Source organism: Python bivittatus, unplaced genomic scaffold (assembly GCF_059951505.1).
Source record: "Python bivittatus isolate LINGU-HERP-01145 unplaced genomic scaffold, Pbiv_v1 ctg000480_np1212, whole genome shotgun sequence".
Lineage (NCBI taxonomy): Eukaryota > Metazoa > Chordata > Lepidosauria > Squamata > Pythonidae > Python > Python bivittatus.
In genome coordinates, this window is record NW_028277075.1 from 59,110,027 (window position 1) to 59,134,140 (window position 24,114).

The 24,114-nt window shown below is 38.0% G+C and overlaps 1 protein-coding gene across 1 annotated transcript in view; it reads left to right on the forward strand.

Annotated features, from left to right (window-relative positions):
• KCNC1 (potassium voltage-gated channel subfamily C member 1) overlaps positions 1-24,114 on the forward strand; it is a 125,913-nt gene extending 101,799 nt beyond the window's left edge. The window contains exons 2-4 of the mRNA XM_007430650.2: positions 4,317-5,250; positions 20,737-20,925; positions 24,050-24,114. Coding sequence (XP_007430712.1) covers positions 4,317-5,250; positions 20,737-20,925; positions 24,050-24,114 — 1,188 coding nt within the window. The remainder of the gene's footprint in view (positions 1-4,316; positions 5,251-20,736; positions 20,926-24,049) is intronic.

Here is a 24,114-nt window from a genome sequence, read left to right on the forward strand (position 1 = left end):
GGAAATTCTCTCTTCCTTTCAAAGATATTTCTGAAGCAAATTCATGTTCCTCAGCTGGGAAGAGAACTTGTAAAAAAAAAATGGCAAAGAGATCATCTGTCACCATTAGCAAACACATTGTTCACATTTGCGTCAATCTTGAGTACCTCTCAGTATTATATTGAAGTACTGCCAGATAGGATGTTGATGGCGGGAAATGGCTTGCTAAGGACTCTAAAATGAAAACAGTGGTGTCAAGGCCTTTCCACACTGAACTCTCCTGAGTAAGCAGCTCTCCAGTGTTGCCCACAAAACCATGGTTTCAGCCAGTCCTTTAACTCAATGAAAGGCTGGACTCGAGAAACTCAGTTACTCATTTATTAAGGCACCTTAATAATTGAGAACTCCTTCCCAAGAAGAGAGCCCCAGAAGAAAACATTAACCTTTTATACTTCTCAAAGACAGCATCATTATCAGAAACTTCATGATTGGTTACACAGTTGAGCATGCACACTCAGCAACTAACATCCCATAATAATACTACACATTTTTAACATATATGTACCAGTGTCCATAACAATGTTTCTTCAAGTCTTATATAGTTTCACATCTGCTTCTTTTCTTCTGTCTTTTCCTCCTCCGGATTCCCCTGGACTTCACAGCTATTTACCTTATCTAATCAACATCTTCCCACTCCAGCCAATTTGCAACCTTAAAACTGAGATTGATGGCACGCTCCATTGTGGAATGCGAGTCTGGTAGTTTATTGCTTACATGTTCTGGTGAGGAATGCAAGCCTGATAGTTTATTGCTGACATGCTTTGGTGAGGGGTGTAAGTTCAATAGTTTAAGACCCCAGCCTGACTTCAGCTCTATCAATTAATTCCCATTTTGCTGACATCACCAAGAACTCACAGCTGATGGCTGGGAAAGGTGTAAAGACTCTTGAATACACTGATGCCAGATACTAGTATTTAATCATTGATGTTATTCAGTGAACTTGCCTTGGTGACCATAGCAACTGTACGCCACGTAACTTTGACAATGGGTCAGCTTAGGGTGGGTGGGGAAGGTGACAGAAACATTTGTCAGCCACAACATTTTATGACCAGCATACTAGAAAAATAATATTCTTTGTAACTAAAGAATATCTTGCCATGACAGCACCTCTCTTATTATTGTCTATCCATTATCTGGTCAGGAAGTATTAGAGATGAGGCATTTGCATGATTAGTTAAGACTGAATAATTATTTATCCTATTTGGGAAACTTTGGTCCTATGTTGGTTTCTTAGCTGTGATATAAAATGCAGCCTTTTTTGAAGCAGAACAATGAACTAGATGATGATGATGATGATGATGATGATGATGATGATGATGATGATGATGATGATAATGATGATGATGATAATATTGTTCAGCTGTGGATTTTGGAATGATGATGTTCTGATTCATAAGTATAAAATAGTATATCTCTTTCCTGGGGAAAAAATTACATAGTTGTCTCATATCCCTTTGGTTAAGTACCATTCCCTAGAAGTGTCATTGCTCTGTGAGTTAAATCATATCACACATCTGTGCTTTTTAATCTCTCCACAAACATTATAGTGGCCTTCCTACATTTTATTTCATTGCTTCCTGACTAGGTTTCTAATTTATTGTTATGAGTTTTAGTTGATCCTCATTTCTAAGGCACTCAATTTATCCCATTTTCCTGTAAAAAACAATACTGTATGCTATATAAGATAAGGCTGTGTTTTTTTCCCGGCTAACTGATAGTGCTGTTGGACTCAGAGAAAAAGGTGTTTTGGAGTGCATGGAGATAGCTGCCCAAATCTGCCACTTTAAGGAGTTGCAGACAGATGTTTCAGGTGCACTCCTGTATGCTCTGAAGCATTGTGCAGCACTATAGTCTAGGGAGTGTGAATGAGGACATGAACAAGGGCTGCTCCTCAAAGTTTTATACACCAGTCTCTGGATGTCATAGTCAATCAAAGTGGTCTAGTGTTAGCTGCTTGATTGCTCCCACTTGGCTCCCCTTGCCTGGGAGACTTCTGGCTCATTTCATATTAACTGGGAACCTGGAATGGTTCATTCCACTCTAAAAAAACAGAGTCATAAACCATATTTGATTTCTTGGCTTGTGGTCCTGCTGTGTTACAAAACAAACAATCCAAAGTTACTGGTTCACACACTAAACAAATCATAGTTGGAAACATCCTGAGTCTAGTTTAAGCATACAGTAGTTTCATTAATCATAAGCCCATGATGTCTTAGTACAATCTCTGACTTCTTTCTGCACTGATATTTAGTTGAACTGACAATTAATCTTTAACTCAGAATATTTGTGTTTCGCATTTTAAGATATCTATCTCTGGATCGTTAATTCTCATTTCAGAGACTACAACTCGGTAGGCATGCCTAAGGCATTCTTGTAATGCATATGAATAAACCTGATGTTCCTATTTTTACACTGGTATAGAAGTGCAATTCTCACACAAATGATAGTAGCACTGAAGTGAAATAGAAGCAATGCTCTTGTCACTAATGGTTACACTGAAACTGACAGATGTAAAACTGAATCAATATTACTCTGAAAGTTTGGTGTCCTTGACAGAAAGTTATCACTTTCAGGAGGCTTAACAGTGCAATAACCTGAATAGATCAAGTGAGTTCTGAATACCGTAATGGTAGTGGATTATTTGGGAGAAGAACGACTGAAGACCATGGTGTCATGATTCCAAAATATTTAGGTCTTTTCCCACTTCTGAGATCAGAAAAACAGGAACAACGAAAGCAATGAGCATATAATTGGAGAGATCCTTAATAAATTATTCCTGAGCTTTAAATAAGTATTTAAATATCCACCTGATATTAGTAAGATTCAAGTCTTGTGTAGTAATAAATTATGTATTCCTGATTTTCTACTTATAAAACCCTGTGACTTTGGTTGGAGGTTTTAGCTGAGCTTCACTGGAACAAGGGCTTTGCAGTACTGTATAAGGGCTTCATTTCAGCACTAGGTCATATGTATGAAACAGCCCAAGTGGGAAAAATGGATCGAAAAGCAGAGATTTTAAGCATGTGAAGTACTACTTTCCTGATGTTACTTACAACATTATAATCTAAAATATACCAGCAACCCTGTCCAAATAAAGAAAAGAAAAGAAAAAAATGTATGAAAACATCCAATTTGAAATACCAGCATGTTTTCACTGCTGTTACAGCACAAGTGCAGTTCATATTGACATTTACCAGTGTCTTCCATTTTCACTGGCTGGTTCTTCAGTATTCCATAAATGAAAAAAAAATGTATTCATTTCATAAAGCATTCAGCACTCTGTTCCAAACCACTCTTGTTAGTATACGGATCCTCCCTCTGTCCTGAAATCCTTGACCATAATATCTGATATCACTCTTCACTTGTTTTCATACCTACATCACCAACATCATGCCTGCCCAACGCATGTGGACTATAACTGTGATCATGCTGGAATGTACTGTAATTCTGGGAGCTGAAATTAAAATACATCTGAGGAACATCAGATTAAGAAAGGGTCTGGCGACTGAGTTAATTATCTAACTTTTCTTCTAGTTATACCTATGATTATCACCTCCCCCTTTTTTAAAAGTCTTGCCTACATTTTTATTCACTGATGTATTTCTTTTATTGAATTTATGACCTGCTTTGCTCCTTGTGCAAATATTCAAGGAGGCTTACGACAATTAAAATGCTCTGATCCCCAAACTAAAACAGTGCTATGACATAAAATAACTTAATATCTTTTTTTTTTCTCAGTGCTTAACCTTACTGATTATAGCAGCATCAGCTATCATGGGATACAGTGTTAAACACTGGGAATTTTCCACCACACTGAATGAACAGTTGGCCTGGCTCTTTTCACTAATGTCATCTAAGAGTAATCATGCCATACCATATATTTTGGCAAACACTTTCTTGGACTTAATATAGCACCTCTTTTTATGATTCCAGAATGTTGAGTGCCAAAACAAGATCCACTTTTCTCTTTGAGGCAAAATTGTAAGCATGTTAATTTTTTTAAAAAGAGAAATTGCAAAACAAATTCTACACAAGAGCATGACAAGAAGATTCCCAAGATGTTTCCTGAACTGTAGGTGAGCCTTCACTTTGCTCATAAATTAACTAGGCAAGGGCCTGGTTACAAAATGAGGGCCAAGAATCTGCATTTAGGTGTTTGTGCCAGTCTTATTTTCTTTAATGACTCACAAATGGATCTCTGTATGCTTGGTGATCTTTCTATCCTCCCCAAAGAGGCTTTATTCTCTAACTATTTTCTTCTATTTTTCTTTCTACAGTATATCGCATTTGCCTCCCTCTTCTTCATTCTGGTTTCCATCACTACCTTTTGCCTCGAGACCCATGAGAGATTTAATCCTATCGTTAACAAGACAGAGAAGGAAATTGTTGGGAATGACACCCAGGTGCGGGTCTATCAGGAGACTGAGACGGAGGCTTTCCTGACCTACATTGAAGGGGTCTGCGTGATTTGGTTTACTTTTGAGTTTCTGATGAGGGTCATTTTCTGCCCCAACAAGATGGAATTTATCAAAAATACCTTGAATATCATTGACTTTGTGGCCATTCTCCCTTTTTACCTGGAGGTTGGACTCAGTGGCCTGTCTTCCAAAGCTGCTAAGGACGTTTTGGGTTTCTTGCGGGTGGTCCGGTTTGTGCGAATCCTGCGAATTTTCAAGCTGACCCGCCACTTCGTAGGACTGCGGGTTTTGGGTCATACTCTCCGTGCCAGCACAAATGAATTCTTGCTGCTCATCATCTTCTTGGCACTGGGCGTCTTAATCTTTGCCACGATGATCTACTACGCCGAGAGAATAGGTGCTAAACCCAATGACCCTAGTGCCAGCGAACACACACATTTTAAAAATATCCCCATTGGCTTCTGGTGGGCTGTTGTCACCATGACTACCCTGGGCTACGGAGACATGTATCCTCAGACTTGGTCAGGCATGCTGGTGGGGGCCCTCTGTGCTCTTGCAGGTGTGCTGACCATTGCCATGCCTGTACCCGTCATTGTGAACAATTTTGGAATGTATTACTCCTTAGCTATGGCTAAGCAGAAGCTACCAAAGAAAAAAAAGAAGCATATCCCGCGGCCGCCCCAGCTGGGATCCCCCAATTATTGTAAATCTGTCATAAACTCTCCACACCACAGTACTCAGAGCGACACATGCCCGCTCGCCCAAGAAGAAATGTTAGAAATTAACAGAGCAGGTAGGAAACCTCTTAGAGGAATGTCCATCTGACTTGTAATCTCCATCCTTTCTAGAGCTTGAAAGATTCAGTCAGACTGCTTTCGTAGCCCAATGGGTAGCACGTTATCCCATTACTGTCCCACTACCACAAATGGAATCATGTGTGGGACATACAGGTTGCAGGGACAAACGACTAACAGGAGAAGCTGATAAACAAAACTTAGCAGTGCACAGGTCTGTTAGGAGCCTTCAAATCAATCCTGTTTAACAGGATACTTAACGGATCTGAAGGAATAACTAGATTGAGCAGAAGAATATTTTTAGAGTTCTACAACTTTCACTGACAGACTATGTTTTTATTTCAAGATGGTTCTCAAAGTTTGTCTGCTGCCTTAGCATATTAGCAGCCAAGGGCACAGTTTTTGCCCCGGAAAGAAAACACAAATATACAATACATTTTCCTGTAGCTACTTTCCTTTTGTACTTAGCTACTTCTAAAGTTGCAGAAAATCATGGATTTGGGGGGGAGGGGGGGAGGTTAGAGGAACAAAGCAAACAGTAGCTTATATCTACATGCAGATCCATAAGAAAAACACTTTTTTCCCCCCAAATGGTTATTTACTCATTAGAATAACAGCTTAGATTTCCTAAAGACATGTGATGGGGTTCAGAAAGGATTAAATGTAAGGATTTTATGCTGTGGCAGGCAATTCAACCCATTTGATTATAGTAGAATCATACAGAAGCTTAGCACTTAGAATTCAAAACATGAGGTGCATCAATGCTTTCTCGTGAAAACTTAGTCTACAATCAACAGCTTCTTCAACCATCTACTATTAAAAGGCTGATTGAAAAAGGGGAGCACGGTGGCCATTTGGGGCAGATTTGTTCTGAAGAGCCTTGAGCGATAATCTCACAGGGTATCTTTTTTAAACAATGATGATAATAATGATGATAGTGATAAATGAAAGCAATAAGAAAATATTCCCATTCAGACAAAACTATTTTTCACATTGGTTCAACATAGAAGTTGGGGAATAAAAATACTAGTCATCATGGAATATGTTATAATATCCCATGGCTAGTGGTCAGTTATGGGACTATCTCAGTTTTATGAGATTCCTCAAAGAGCACACAAACATACAGGGCTTTGATCTGATTAGTTCAACCCCATAATCTACCTCTACCCATGGAATATCATTGACCTATTCTGTGGAAAAAAAATGTAATTTTAAGGAAAATAGACACAAATTATTATGGCTGGTGAAATCAATGTAAGTTGCAAGCCATGTGCAATATTCAGCCTAAGTGTTAGGAGGAAAAACACTTCTGATTGGTATATATTGAGAAAAAAATCATTTATATAGCAGTTCGTGCTAAACTTTAGTGATTAAGAAATCTGTTTAAAGGATGAGCTTATGATGGTCTTGCAGTACCATTTATTTATTTACTTTTGTGGAAAATCTAATGTATTGCTCCATGTGGGTGAGGACTCTTCTCTTTCCATCTCATAGCCATGCATGTGGATGCTATTGAAAGAACACAAAAGAAGTACAACTTTCCTTTGTGTGTGTGGCTTCACCAGTGCCAAATGCTAATTTCTAGGAGATGACAAAGTGATAGTAGAACTTTTCAGTTATTTCTTTGTGGAACTTGAAAATCCATCCAGATGGGTAAAAGTTTTCATTTTTGCCTCTGTTCTTCCCTGTGGATTTTTTTTTTAATCCTTTAATTTAATTTGAAGACTTCCATTGCTCCAGGCTGGCCACAATTCATGCAAATGACTGCCTCTTTACTATTTTACTCTTTGCACATACCTACATGATTTGTCTCTGCCCATTCTTCTCAGGTTGCAAATGCTTATCACAAAGTCATCACCAAGAATAATGCAACTTCTTCATGAGTAAAGAAGTACATGTATGATTCTGTAACACAGGGACGATAAAACAATGCTTACGAAGCAGTATGCTGCATATTTCCAATTGCTGAGCAATGTCCCTGCATATCGGGTGCCTGTAGTCCAGAGGAGAACCATTTGGTTTTCGTGGAGGCTCTAAAATCTTTTGTCACCCATGTGTGTAACAAGGTTCTGTGGCCACCTGTTATCGTTGGTCTATTTCTTCTTACATATGGAATTCTGTGCAGTATGAAGTGAACTGGACTGTATATGGCATAAACCAAGCAGCTACTTTGTACTGGTTATGACTGGACTAGCACTTCTATGCAGCCCAGTTCACATTAGGGTGTCAACAAATGGTTCTATACATGAAAAGGGTTATGTGCAGAAAACAATTGGCCAGCTTGCATGCATGAGCCTTAACGCCAACAGTTTGTTCCTGCTTTCCATCAGCTCCAAGAGCCCATTTGTAATTTGTTTAATAGAGTTGGATTATAGTACCTGGTTGTTTATTCAGTACAATTGAAGCCAATGTTTAATACTTAATTGGCAGGGAGGGCAGTAAGGAATTGAGGAGAGTTCTGTTATATTGAGAATCAAGAGATCTGGATATTCCAAGGAGATCACGTATACCTTATTTTCTGTGTATGAGCGCCATCAGCACTCAAGCTTCTAAGTATCAGTCTCAGGACTTAGATACTCCAATCCTGGAAGTGAGAAGAAACCGAAGGGAATCACAACTAACACACAATTATCAGTGGCTATGGAATAGATAGCATCTGTAGATACAGTATCTGTAGATGCCCACTTTATCCTAAGTAACTTTAGCTACTCTCATCTCCAGATCTGAAGAAACATGCTTTCTTTATCATTTTATTATAATTCTTACCATGTAGTGATCAGCTACTACTATGTTGTACAGAATACAAGGAAGCAAGCTACTTCAGAGGCAGACTTAATGAATGTTCTGTGCACCTTGCAATAAGATATTGATCAGCTGTAGTCAGTTTCTGGTGCAGTAGGAAATTTTAAAAAGAGATTATTCTACTCTTAATGTAGTGAGATATCCCCGATTTCATTTAAATCTTCCTCTAATGGCCGATGTCATTGCCAACACTAGTAAATTCCAGTGCAAAAATATTCCTACACGTTTGCACAGGTATCTGTTTTCTCCGGCTTTTACAGTCCGTGTTAAGGAAGAGACAGGGTTTTGTTTTGTTTTTTCCTAAAGAGTTCTGGAGCGATTAAAAAGCGACTGAAAAGAGTAAAATGGGTGTATTTGTGCACCAGGTATCTAACTGTCATCAGTCTGGGAGAAATATGTGATGTGGCTCTGTGCTTGTTGCAACTTTCCAATGTTTAGAAGTAGGGAACACGTTCTAGGCTATCAGATGAGCTGAAGCAACTGCCATGCCCGGCCTCAGGCCAACTCTAATAATGTAGTAAAGGTATAATAGAGGATAATATGTATGTTTGCTGATTCTCCTAAGGTAATACAAGCCTATGCACCACACAACTTCATTTAGGATGGTCTAGATGTCTCGGTTTTGAGGATTCATTAGAAACTGCATAACCAGCTTCACGACAGGATTGCACTACCTACCTCATAATGGATAGTTTACTTTAATAGAACTGTTTTGCCTTATTGAAGGAAAAAGTGATTCCTGATCTTAGTTGCACAGAAGCAAAATCACTAAAGCCAACGAGGTATATTTGAATGCAGTAAAAGTCAGGCGAGATTTTGTGTTCGGCGAGCATATTTGCAGTTTTCAGAGCTTGATGTGAGCACTTTCACAAAATGGCTGCCGTAAAAGCACTTACCTATTCACATTCCTAGATATGTTCAGTCAAACAACACCAGTGTATCCAATGGCAGGCTAGTGATGGTGCTCCCTGCCTTCCCCTCTAACCAACCGTCCTCCCCCTGCCTCCAAAATGCAGTCTGTAATCTCCTGTTAGTTTTGCATTTTTCCTGGGACTTTCCTGGAGCTGCAGCCATCCACCATTACAGCATTATTTCTAAGAATGCCTGTGGGGCCCATGTGAGCCCATAAGCACTCTTGCAAATCTGTATGGAGTAAACAGCTGGCTCTTTGCTTTGCAGCAAGACAGCTTCCCACTGCTTTGATTACAGAAAAAACTGGTGGAACGTGGAGTCTGGTGGCGGTGTCCACAGGCATCGTGACGTTCCCATTACCTATCCCAAATGGAACAGTACATTTGGTCATGTCATCACTTAGGAGTAAAGGGTGCTCTTTGCATGCCGAAGGCCTCATATCCATTTCCAATACATCGAGGGTGAGCTTGGAAGTTCTTCTGGAACAATGTAGAATCGCTCCCATTTCATATAAAAATATGCACCAAGTAGGACCAGTTTTGCCTAGCAAAAGTTGGCTCCTATGTTCCTGTGAAAACAACCCTAAACTTTACCCTTCATTAAATGGCAATTTTACCCCAGTTCATCCCACACCCACACGGGCAAAAGACAATGAAGTCATCCCAGTGTTCAGATTTACCACAGGCTTAAATAACAGATATAACAAATACATATTTGTTTTAATTTGGAGCTAGTTACAGAAGCACCATTGTTATGTTTTTTGGACTGGAGCCCTTACCTTTCTTGATATTTTTAATCAGGACCAAGAGGAGAGAATTTGCGTTTCAGACCTTTCCCTGAGGGAGAGAAAAATTACCAGAGATTAACAGGCCCTTTGTTTACAAAAAGAACAAAAACAAACAAGCACAATAGGTTTCAATCACTTAATTTAACACTCTTTGCTGCAATGATCAAGGCATACTGTAACTATGCTCCAGCTCCTCATAGACCAGAGAAAAGGATATAAACATGGTGAGGAAACACGTTCCATTTCCATGGGTAGGCATGGAAAAGAGGTTTACATAGCAAACTTCCTCGCTTGAGCCTATTATACTGAGAAACGCTTTTTAGAGATCTTGCTAACATTACACTGAACATTACTCTGCTGAGACTGATGAGGCTGGAGAAGCTCATTGTGTGACTGCGTAATATCATACAATGAGAAGTCTAAAGCATTAGGAGGTTAAGGAGGAAAACATGATTGAGGGATGCAGCTTTATGAAATGGAGTTTACGATGCTTATTCACATCTTAAAGGATCATTTGGAATGGATCCATTCTGAATTGAAACAGCAAAGCATAAACAATGACATCTTGCTATTCTGGATTCTTCTGAGGCAGGGAAAACAGATTTTTCCAGATTTCAGTTCAAAGTCAATTTCACTTTGGCCCTCTGCTTTTGCTATGTCAGAGTCAGAGGACGCAAGTAGAAATGGAACAGAATTTGAAGAGTTATTTACTTATTTCCCCAAACTTGCATTGAATTTGAATTGTTACTGGAACATTTCAGCACATCTTGATTTAATTTGTCTCCCTAGAATCAACCATAATGGTCTAAAATTCTACTTTTCTTTATTAAAATATATGAGTTCAAATAGTATGCATAGTGTCCTCTCCTCCAATATTATCCTTACTGAGAGATTAGGTTAAAAGACAGGGATTGACCCAAAGTCACACCTTCAGTGGCTGAGGTAGACTAAATCCTGACTTTTCCTGGTTCTAGACTTTTAAATTCACCATGACACCACACTGGCTGTCTTCCAACAAATTCCATGTCTCTACACTTAAAAAAAAATAGTTCAATAATTATGCTTTTTATGATAATCCCAATTTGAAATTCTAGCTTTAGCAATATAATCTCTGTCTAGGAATGTCTAAATCCTGGATTTGCTCATGTGTGTCTAGTAAATAGAGGCAATTGTGTTACAGTTCCTTAAATACCAAGATTGGACAATCATTCACTCTCTGTTGCAATGAAAGCCTAGCAGCTATGTTATTTACTTGACACTGGAAATACATGAATGTGAATGTCAGTTACCCAAGTGAAACTGGGTAGGAGGAAAATGAGCAGCTCTCTACCTTGTGGCATTATCCAAATCTATTTGCTTCACTGAAAATTTTGCAATCACAGGTTACGTTGACAGCCATCTGACCTTCATTGGTCACTTCCTGCACCGATGCTGATCAACATCAATGCAGCTGTGCTAAAAAAAAAAGTCCAAGACAATGATCTGATCTGAATTTGGAATTATGTCTTAAAATCAGAACTTGTAATAAAATGGGAAGCTAAAGCACTGGTGATTTGAATCCTGGAGCTGGTGATAAAGTTTATGCTAGGCCACTAGCAGAGAACAAATGATGATTAGTTTAGTCTAGTTACAACTAGAAAAAGGAGCAAATGATCATTTCATAGGGATCTTTTCAGTGTACTTTTTCTTACTCTCTTATACATGATGTAAACTTCTGCTGAGGTCCTTCTGCATCTGCTATTTTCATTAACTAACCATTCTTGCGCTCATGATCCTTCACATTCATTCCCACTCCACTCCATTCATTCCCACTCCATGAATGGCATATATCCCATGATCATCATGTTGCAGTGTTTATTATCTAAGAATGAACCTAAACCTAGGGATCAAGGGGTAATAGGGAGAGGTAGTACCCACGTTAAACCTCCCTCTCCCAGCTGTATCATGAATGTAATGTTCCCTCAATGTCTGACCTGTGCATAGAGCATCCTATTAGAACATTGCTATGGTTTTAGTATGATTTCATAGATAGGGCCACTATCTATGATAGGCTGTACGTACTGCAAGACCACTTCAAATTCTGAGGTACATTTTTGGAAGTACTGCTGGGAACAAACCTTTTTTTCAGGATTGCCCAACTGAAACTTTCCAGAGTGACCTGTTAAAGAAAGACTGCCTGACCTTCACATGCTTATTTTGACCCCTTGGCTTCAGCTGTCAGTAAACCATTCTTCATTCATTCTTAGAGGTATGAGACACTGTGCCTCTAAAAATGGGGGTATTGTCTAGGAGGCAGGTCACAGTGTTGGTCAGTAAGGTGTAAGAGAGATTATTCGCTGAAGGACCTTTACTGGGACCTACACTTCCTGGAGGGATCCAATTCAACACACTGGTGAGTAAATACTCACAGGTAGGTTGGGTATAAGGGCCTCTGGGTTTAGCATGCTAAGCTAAATTTTACCAACATAAGATCTCTTGGTATGAAGATGACATTGAAGATAACACACAGAGATACACACAAAAGACAATTGGAAGGTTTATTAAAAGCAATAATACTGGTTCAAAAAGCTAAAACTATAAAGCTTTGAGATAGCTAAAAATGCAGCTGCTGTATAGGAACAAATGAAGTCTTTGCATGTTCTTCATGTTTCTCTTTTTCTCTCTTTCTCACTATTTAGTTTATTTATTTGTTTATTTATTTACTCCTATATGTTGCTTCCAACTTATATATGTTACAGACTGTCACATTTTATATTCTGAAGTTTTTCTTCAATTGTCATCAACCTGAGTTCCATACTGGGCAACAGAAGGACATTAGAATACAGTTCTTTAAATCCAAAACAACAAGGGATATCACAGGCTGTAGGTAAACTCCACTGAGGTTGTGACACACACACAAATCCTGATGAAAAAGGTATAAATGCCAAAAGAAAAAGTAAGTACTTGACGTGACATGGCGCTAATTCGCTATGTCACTCTCTTTAGTACTATCTGCATGGAAAACAAGTGAAGTTGCATAGCTCTCCAGCAGAATAATTCCAAAATGTATCTGCTGTAAGAGAATTCCACTCCTGTTTTCAAAATCACTTCTACCATAGCTCCAAGCTGTACTTGCATCCATCATCTTTCTAAGCTGTCATTTCCTCATTTCATCATTACTTGTCTGGTTTTCTTGTCTCTTCTGTAATTCTTCTCTGTTATAATTAATGACAAACAGGCTACCCTACCCTTAACGATCGAAATGAGCCCATGATGTTCAGTGGAACTTACTCCTAAGGAAGGGTACTTAGCACTGGAATGAGTCATCTCCTTTCACAGCAAACAATGGAGCAGGAGTGGCTCTTCCTTCTGGAATCCCTCTAGAGCTCTGGCACATTTAAATGTCCAGCTTGTCTTTCTGAGCACGGTCTGCTGCACAAGGCAGGTGGATCTTTTGCTGCACTAGAGCCTAACTGAAAATGTCCCTTTTATTTTCAATGAAGCAAATCTTGATAGGTGGTCTTGTGTTTAGTTCTCAACAAAAGACAAATAAACGGATGGCTGTAATCTTTAATGATGTATCATTCCGAATGCATACAGAAGGGCAAAAAATATTGAGACTGGATCCTGATTTGTCATATTTTAGTTGAGCCAAACTTAAGTCACAGTGATTAAAGCATGAGGACCAACTCCATTATAAATAACACGTATAAATATGGGATGGGGTAGGAAGAACAAGCAAACGAAAAGTTATTAACAATTCATCCAGAGCACATCAGAATTCTAACTTAACAGTGTAAGTGCAGTCTCACAAACGTGAGTTAAATGTATGATTGAATTACAATTTTACCAAATCTAATGAAACCATGCATATAATCGAACAAATATTTTCACTTTGAGACTGATAGTTAAATAAGTTGCTCTCAGCACATAAACAAAAGTTTGTTTTTATGAAGAAGGAAAATCCTATTTTTAAGTTGGTTTAAAGATTTCTTTAACAAGGAAATACCATCTTTAAGTTTGGTTTCATTGAGTCAGGCCCAGTCCCTGGCAACTATATGGATAAATGTCCACCATCTCAACCTGCCCCAGACAACAATCCATACCTCTTCCAAGGGCATTCCAGGGAGCTCCTAGACCCCATTGATCCACCTGATCCATTCCCCATTGATCCATACTTCCCTCAATTTTGCCAAGCATAGTTGTTTTTCCTAGCCCATCACCTGCTGCCATCTGAAGCCCAAAGTATGTGACTTTCTGCTTCTTGATCATCACTTCAAGTGACTAGTCAGGACTTTGTTTCATCCAGGACCAACTGGTTTTTCTTGAAGTCCATAGTACTTAATAATGGTTTCTACATCCATTATTCAAAGGAATCCATGTTCTTCCTTTTGATCTTTCTCAATGTCCAGCTTTCACAGTTGCATGTTACTCCTAGAAAATCCATTACTTTAATTATTCTGATCTTCATTGTCACAGAAATACCCTTATCCTTCATGATCTTGTTTAAGTTTGCTGTTGCCTTCTTCTCTTGAACCAATCTCCTCTGCTGTCCATCTTGATTTCTGAGTCCAAGAAAACAAAAACTATCAACTACATTCACTCCCTCACATCATCTGTGAGTTCATTAGCGTGCTGGTTGACAATACCTTTATAACTTTAATTTTTAACTTTAATCTATATTTTTCACTTTCCATTTTACTTACTTAATGACCTCATTTAAATCTTCATTTAAATCACTTAAATCAATGAAGTAGGGTTGTCTAGATATCTCAGACTGTTAGTATTTCTAGCTTGAATTATGATTCTAGCTGACATCTCTTCCAGTCCTGTCATGTTTTATAATAGATTTGCTGAACAAGTTAAACAGATATGGGGACAAAATGCATCCTTGTTTCACTCCCTTCTCTATCCTGAACCACTATATCTCTCCCTACTCATTTCAAAGAGTAGGTAATTTGGTCATTTGTGCATTCTTCTGCAACTCCCTCCAGGATACACTCTGGGGCACACAGTCTTCTTTCATGGAGCTGTTAGCTATTTAAGTGCTGCTTCTCCTGTAGCTTTAAATAGTTCAATGGGCATTTCATCTGCACTGGGTACTTTTCTGTATGAGCTGTTTTACTGTCTCTTTATTTGGTGGGGAAGTCAGTTCCTGAATATATTGTCTCCGAAAATGTTTCTGTTCTTCTATAATCCTACTGGTAAAGGATTGCAGTAGATTTCTTTAGCTTCATTTGCATATATTGGACCTCTTCCATGATTACTCCAGTCCTACATCAGTGATAAATTTTCTGTGATTGCTGTTTTTTAAAACATCACTAATCACTCAAATAACACAACATGTTTGTGTTATTTTCATCTACTTGCTGACCATCTTCTTGACTGAGTCATCTTTTTTTGTCTATTTTGCTTGGCATTAGATGTCTGTGACCACACATCCTTCTTATTGCTCAAGGCTTTTATCCTCTGTCTTATTTGAATATCATGATAACTTGGATATTTTTTCATCTTGGAAATTTTAGATGCTTTTCTTGCTTATATCTCTTATTTCGATCCAGAGGTCCTTAGATTCTCTTTTGTGTATGTTAAGTATACTAAATCTGTTCTTAACATTGATCTGAAATTCTGACTGTATGGGTGGGTATGGATATTATGGCCGTATGGCTATAACCTGTTGGTGCACCCACTCTCATTAATTTCCTAAACATAATCATATATTTAAGATCAATAATTCATGGTCTGTTGCACAATCTGGAAGCATCCTGGCTGACAGAATTGCACTTCTTTGGTTTCCTATTGTTAGTTGATTTGATTCTGATGTTGCCCAGGAGTAGAATCTGTGGTTATGTTAGATGGAGCAGGTATCAGCAATCAACACAATATTTTCATCATAAATCTGTTAACTTTTCTTCTGTATTATTATTTTCCCCAATCCAAATCTTCATGTAATTCCAGGTTTATCCATTTTTCTAATTCTTGTATTCCAATCAACCATTTGTAGTACCATATTTTTTTAAAATGTTGTATTTAGCACTTAGTACAAGTTGCTGTAGACGTTGTCAGTGCTTTCCACCACTGCATTTGTAGTAATGACATACACTTATATAACATTAATATTTACCAGACATTAATTAATTCTAATAGATAATATCCTAACATTTATAACCAAGCACATCCTTAGTGAAGTTGTTGTTGACAAACATTGCCCCTTGATTCCTTCATATGGTCTTATGCCTTGAATATATATCAAAAAGTCATCTGATTTAAAGTAACTAATCTGGCCCACTTAAATTTACATATGCCTAAAACATCCAATTTAGTGTGCTTCATTTCTGCTTTGACCATTTCAAATTTCCCTTGGTACATGCTTCTCACATTGTGTTTTCCGAATTGTATTATGTCCTTGAAAAATGAGAACCTCCTCTTTTAATACTGGCATCATCAGTGACCAGACTTCCTTACAACTTTGGTCTGGTCATGTCATCACCTCTGGTTCCTTTCCAGTAATTATAGGTACTGCCTTCCGACATGAGGTTTTCATCATCTGGCACAAAATTTGTTTCAATTTTCAGCCATGTCCATATAATTTTCTTCACAACTGTACAGAAGTGGTTTGCCATAGCCTTCTACCAGGTTTGATTTTGGAATTCTTTCTTCTAAATGGATTGGCTTCCATCTTGTCCGCAGAGCCCCATCTTCCCTCATGCCTGTTGTAGATTATCTTTAACCCTCCATAACAGCAAAGATGACCCTACCAAGAGCTCCCATTCCACCAGCATTGCTCTCAGGGTCTTTGAAGTTACCGAGCCATCCCATCGTGTCAAATTTCTAATCTCCTAGTAGGAATAATTTATCACTCTGCCAAATTAAGTATGATACTGTAAGGTTTCTTGGCATGTCTCCTAAGATATTGAATGCAAATTTTATTTTAGACTGCTTCATCTGCATTTCTGGCTTCAGTAAAGTGCTTCACTGAATTCCTAATCACAAACGCAGATTTCCGGAGCCTTTAAAAAAAATAGTCAGTGTTCTTTTTAACATCCATCCACAGTGACAGTGCGAATAATCTCTTGATGGAGTTACAGTTGCTTATTGGTAAAAATGCACAAATGAAATGATTCAATTGATGAGACAGATCTCATCCCATTTTTCAGCTATCCTAGTGATCATCCCTTAAAATGTTCCATTCCTTCAAAATTAGGTTTTGATACCCATTTCACTTTGTAAAAACCCTTCCCCCAAACACAAAGGGTCAGGGACTTTGGCCCCTCTCCATCTGATGACATCATGACGCTCACATCTATGGACCCCAAGCAATTTTTTTGTTTTCAAGTGTGGCCCTGGTCTTGAAAGTAGTTGCCCACCTGCTTATTTTTGAAAAATGCTACAATATTCTGTCCACAAGCATTTCCTCATTCTGACAGTAGAGAAATTATTTTTTATATTGTGTTGTTTTGAAGCATTATGCTTTCTAATACAACTGTGCAATGCTTGTGTTTTATTGCTATGCCAATTTAAGAAAAGATGCAGCTGCATGCAAAAAGATGGTGCATTCTCACTCCCATGTGCTTTTTGGAATCTAATTCAAAGCATGAAACAGACCTAGTATCTAAAACTTCTGCATATTGAGCATATAGGTAATGCTCACTTTGGTACCATTTTAAAAAAAAACCTGTATTTTGCATTTACAGAATTTGCAAGAGGTCAGAATCAGAGGCATGGAGAGATGTCCATAATTCCATGCTTTTAATTTTTTTTTCATTTTCTATTTGTAAATGCAAGCAAATAAAATATAATAGAAAGCAATAAAACTAAATGTGGCATCCATTAAGATTTAAATAAATACATGAATCAAATATTATATAAGGAGAAAAATAATATCCCTTATCAAGAAGATAATAATTGTCCTTTGTACTTTACTAATATAACTCAAACTCATTAATATTGTGACAAATTTTGAAGCTCAAGCCTCACACAGAGATCATCTGGATATAACATGGTTTGATATCTGAGCTTTCTCTGGCTCCTTCAATGCCATTTCTTACTTCCTGGTTTGGGCAGCCATTGTTGCTGAATCAGAAAATTAAGAATTGTGCTTGTCCACCAAATCCAAATTGACAATCTGTTGTAAACTGTGGGTTAAGGAAAAGCAGCATAGGCTATCGTTTGTGGATTCTGATGTAATGTCTAGATTCCTTCCTTGAATTGGGAATTCAAGAAAGTGGAGTCCTTAGGGTTCTCTAAGCTTGGTGAAATGTTTGCAAGAAAACAACCAAGCTCAGAGAACCCCAAGGACTCCACAGTTCAACCCTGAGCTACATATATTCTCTTCTCTTAATTCAAGAAGGTAATTCGAGAAGGATTGGATGAAAATCAAGGAGATGGAGGATAGAAGATTCCTGTAACTCTTGGCAAAATGTTCATAGGTTGGGCACCATGAAATCATTTTCATGATGTCCAGACAGCTTTTTTTTTTTAATCATTTGAAAAAGAGGCTGAAATCTCCAGTATCACAAAATGTTATGAGAGTTCAATTGTCTTGGCCTAGTTCATGTGCTGTCTTAAGAAATGAACACATAATATCTAACTTGTAAAAGTGCCAATTTCTGTGATCTCCCTTCTTTTTCTGGAGAATTAAATGAATCAATTTTATTAAAACCCATGTATTATTTATTAAATATAATTATTTACATCCTACCACATGTCCACATGCTCGCTTGCCTTGGCCACTCTTATATGTTGGCATTTAATTGATTTGTTCTGTGGCAGAACAAATGATATTTTACAAAACACTATAAGATACACCATTTCCTTCTTAGGAATGGCAATACGTGTATGAAGACTCAGACTTTCTCAAAATCCAAGTATCACTTTTTGGCTGAAGGAAAACATTAACAAACATGTAAATGATATCGTAAAAAATGAAGTACTCTACATCTCCAAGCAGGTCAATACAGAGAATGTAGGATTGGGATTGGCAAATTTTTCAGGTGGCGGGTGCCATCAAGCGATTTCACATAATGACACAAAAGACTGGAAATATAGGATTAAAAATCATCAATTTTTCACAAGTTCCTCCAATCTCATGACATTTTGGCAATCTCACTGTGAAATCTCCTCAGATTTCAGCATTCACACTTAAAATATCATGACATTTCAATATTCTCACCTGAAATCTTATAAGATTTTGAATGAGAACATTATACTCTCTGGTGCATTAGCAGCCTCTTTGCAATTTTAGCTTTTACATTAAATTTTAGTTTTGCATTAAAAATGGATTAAATGCTTGGATATTTCCTGGAGATGTTACAAGTATAGTGTTGTTGCCACCTGCCATTAGATTTTGTGTCTATCAGGATCCAGTTATATTAAACGTATGAGGACCAGGTTCTTGGCACTTTCCATTTATAACAGCTTGACCCAAGAGGCTTCAATAAAAAAAAGCAGGCTATAAGTAGATATGGTTAAAACTCAGCATACTAATTTGGTAAGGAACAACATAATGCCATGGGCTATTTCTATATTATCATTGTCTTCCAGGTAACTGTAAAGGTAAATGTAAAGTAGTTAATTCCTAAATAAGCTATAGAGTCAGTATAACAGGTATAAACTATGGGAATACAAAAATCAAAAGTAATTTAGCAAAAGTAATTTGCCCACCAATTCCACTTACTACACAAGTACCAAATGGCAGATTCAGAGTATCCTTACCTAAAATTTTAAAGCAAGAATAAGAAAGCGGATCAGCTTAGGAAGAAACTTCCTAATGTTATTTGTATATATTATGCTCTTGAAATTCTTAAGTCTCAGAAAGTTTTCAAATTATTTACTGGTGAATACATTTTATTGTTACATGGTCTCTTTTAAATGAGGAGATTGATTTTATTAATTACGCATTATGAATCAGTGAAACTACAGGCTGTGTTGAACAAGTTTGAACATTAAATTTTAGCATAAGAATGGAGTATACTAGTGCTCCAATTTCCCTTTTAGCTAAAACTGTTAGGGCAGCTGCTACGCCTGTCCAGCTATCTTTACGTAATAAGCATTGGGCAACTGAGAGTTTGAATGACACAATTATCTATACTGTGTCAGTTCCTCTGAAAGGGTTGCTTTTACATAAGGTGATTCCTTCTTGGCCACACTGAACTATGCCATATTTCACCTATATTCTTAATATACTAATTTGCACTTTAGTAAACTTTTAGAAGAGCACTTTAAATTGCTTTGAGATTGTGAAGCAAGTCACACAGAGGAAACAAAGTCAATTCTCTTAAAAAAACATGTAGATGGAAACATGTTTACAAGTCATTTTTAATCATGTGCCATGTATGTTTGTTTTCCAATCTCATTTGATTATCCAGAGATACCCAGCATCCTCTGCTGCCATAGAAATACACCAGGGGGGTGAGGGGGGAACCATCATTCAACTTCTTGGCACATGGATTTTTACTGTAAAAGAAAAATCCATGTTCTGCTTTCACATTTTCATTGCATGCTCTGTGTGTCTGCGTAAAATGAGTGCCACTGTTTTGTATATACAAAAATGGAAACTACTTATGTAAGGATGATTTTGTTTGAACCAAAATTCACACTGGAAAAGATGTAAGACAGCAGAGCTAGAATGTACTAGTACCACAACCTGAATCATCATTAGTGCCAGCCTCAAAAATGTTGTGAGTCCTAGGCAGCTAGATGAAAAATGGATAATTTGGGTGCCAGCTTCCATCATACTGGATATAATCGCATTTTGAATTACAGACTTCTTCTCACAGAGTTAGGAGCCATGTTTCTAGCAAGCTAACATTCTCTTTCTTCTGTTTTCCCCCATTAACATTTTTCCTTTAAACAAGAGTGCCCTGCACTTCACCAAGGTACCTAGGACAAATGAGCTCCTTTTTCCCCATACTGTTACCACCTAGTTGTGGAACTCTACGGAGAGATTTCATTTCAACGCAAGCATGCTTAGTGTTTCAATAGCCTTCTGCTTATATGTTTGAAGATTCGAAACTGAATGGGGAGGTGGCCAAGGCGGCGCTGGCAAATGAAGACTGTCCCCACATAGACCAGGCTATGTCACCTGAGGAAGGTCTGCCATTTACCCGTTCTGGCACTCGGGAGAGATATGGACCTTGCTTCCTCTTATCAACCGGGGAATATCCCTGCCCGCCTGATGGAGGAATAAGAAAGGGTATGTAGATAAGGTCCAATCATCACATAGATAGTAAGATAGTTTAAGATATGATTTATTGACCAGTATTGTTTGAAAATATTAGTTGCACTAAAAACAACAGCCTGACATCTTAATCCATGCATCAGGCAAGAAATGGTGATGCCCAAAGTTTGCACTTGTGGACCCTTTGCAGATAATTCCATCCGATATGTAGGTCCAACATATCCTTTTATGAAACCCTATGACCTTAGTGGCCGTACGACTCCACATTTCTTCCATATTGTTGTTATTATTGCAGTACTGGGCCAGGTTGGTGCCAACTCTTTCAGCACCACAGATATTTTCAGCACTATTGAAGTTCTGCTGTTGGTTCCTTCTTTAACTCTTCTTTCCTGTAAGGTGGGCAGAGGCAAGAAGGACGGCCACTTGTGGCAAATGCAGGCCTTTGCTGAGGGAAAATGGTCATCATTAAAACATCCCTTTACCGTTTCCCCTGTCTGGGCTTCAAAATCCTAGTTTGGGGACCACCAAGTTAAGAAAAGCTCCATTATCAAACAGGCTAGTCATCCATGTGTCTTGATTTCAAGGGACAGTATCTCTTCCTGCTTATTCCTGAGACATGTGGAAGACACTATGTTGTTAAAGTTAGTAATTAGTAGCTAATTGGACAAAACAGGCATATTACATTATTTGCCCACCTCTGCATTTTATGATATCTAAGTTAAAATACTTAGTTAAGTGGGAAAGCATACATGGCTTTACAATTCAGAGAAATAGCCCCTTTCCCACATACCACCACCACGGCTTCTACCACCATTTTATGCTCCGGTGTTCAGCTGTATTGACTGATGTTACATTTTTGTTTGTTTTACTGCAGTTTATTGCTGAGGTCCCTGAATATTTCTGACAATATTGACTGCACACATTAAAGAAAGGAAATAAAGCAACTGGTGGCATATTTAATCTAAATCCATGACAATTAAAATGCCAATCTCTTAAGCTCACCCCTTTGATAAGATTAACAAGTGCATATTTAGAAAAAGTATATTTTCTCATTTAAGTCAGTGCAGGCAAAGGTGCTTCAAATGAGCAGTTCCTTCATATGAACAGTATACTGAACGGTATGTTCTCAGTTAAGTAAATGGAGAGTCTCTGCTCAGGCTGAGTTTTGGGTAATTATCACCAAAAAAAACTTGTGGATTGTAGCTGCAGATTATAACAATATAGCTAAGGGCACCTCAAAAACTGTAGAGTGTGAGCCATGGCACAAATCAGTACTTCATCAAACCTGTAGGATGCATTGCACATTGACAGAAAAAAGAAAAAAAAAAGGCAGTTATAGAGTATAGTTAATTATAATGTCAAAGTTTACTAATGATAAGATGTAGGAGGATCATTGTGCTTTCATATGAAAGTGTTTTTGCTTAAATTTACCTTTGTAGCAAAGTGCTTTATACCTGATTCTGTCCTGGATACATGCTGGCCGTTTTCATTCAACTTGAGCCCTGGTTCTTGTTCAGTGCCTTGTGAATTTGCTGCTAAAAGGTTCCTCTTTTAGGATGACAAATGGACAATTCCCACAAAGCAACTGAAAGAATGAGGCTCCCCCAGTTGATTGAAAGTGTGGCCAGCTGGCTAAAGGAGTTATAAATGTCAGCATATTGTTGGCCTGTGTTGGGGTGGGTGGGTGGGGGAATATATCAAGGACACCTCTGGTGTTTCTACAGAATTTCATTCCATAGATTGCATAACAATGCCTATAATTTGCTGAGCTGTTTTGTGCATGACTAAAAACTGGCAGAGGGAAGAGGAAACCAAATGCATGCAAAAATGCTGGTAAACACATTGAGTAGTATCTCTATAGCAACAGAACTATAAATGCTTTTGATTTGGGCAGGGGGGGAGATAGAGACATTTTTAGTATCAGATAATGCCACATGAAATGCCAAGGGTTCAGTACAATCACATACAACACAGTGACTTGGTAGTGTTACAGTTGCTCTATGACAGATTGATGGTTTGTATTTATTTCTTTTATTTCCAGCTCCTCTATAATGCTCCCTATATCATAGCAGGGGGACTTCATTTAAACATAGAATTGTTGTTTTTTTTCCTCCACCATTTCCAACTAGGGCCATGTTGCAAGGGATACTACTCTTGGCATGTCAAAGCATGAAGATGCTGCTGATCAGGCTATACTTCACTGATTTTGACCATTCTGTTGTGGATCCAATACTCTATGTTTTGCCTTTTGTTTTTCTTTTAAAAGAAAGTTATGAAATGTTATAGAGCCTTAACAGCATAGTTAAATGGAAAATAAATGGAAAAATGGTAGAATAATCCTTCAAGCCTGCATCCTGAAATTCTTCTAACGGAATGAGACATTCTTGGTCTCCCATTCTGTAGCATGGATCAGTAGCAAAGAATGGTCTAGATAATCATAATAAAGCTAATAAAAAGAGGGGAAAGAAGAGCAATGATTTCTAATTAGCTTATGTGGTGTCACTTGTAAGCAGATCATGATGTTTGAAAGTATTATGGCTTTTGGTAGCATCTCATGGGGTTGATGTTACTACTGGTGTTAGTAACACTTATTTTGACCACATCCTTGAACACGTAGTACTAAATTGACACTAGATGGGTATCAGTTGCTTTGGCGGGCCATAACACTGCATGATATTGGTACATAAGACGCTAAGCTGGAGGCACTACATAGCTTCTTCTAGTGGTGCACCCCATCCTGGTATGTGCTTTTCTCAGCTAATGGTAGATCCACCGGCTTTCATGAAGTGGGTTAGATTGTCATTTAGTCCAATGCTGAAACTTGCCAATGACTGAAGATTTTTGCTTTTCTCAGGATATTTTTGAGCCATAGGAACCTTACAGGAGTGTGAGCAAAATACAAGCAGTAGGACAAAACTTTGCATGGTGTCTCTTCTATGTTGAAAGCAATAAGATACACTGTAGAGAGGTCTCTAGCTGGCTGGCTGACTGCATGGGAAAAAAATATTGTCGGAGAAGAAAATTGGCTGCCTCTGCATGTAGCTCTTTCTCCTTTAGTCCTCCTTTCTATAAAACACCCAGCTTGGTTTGAAAAGCACAGGAGAGAAGCTCAAGTATTGATTATATTCTTTACATGCAGATCTTTGCAAAGAAAGTCCTGTCATTGCTAAATATATGCCAACAGAGGCAGTCAAAGTGACTTGA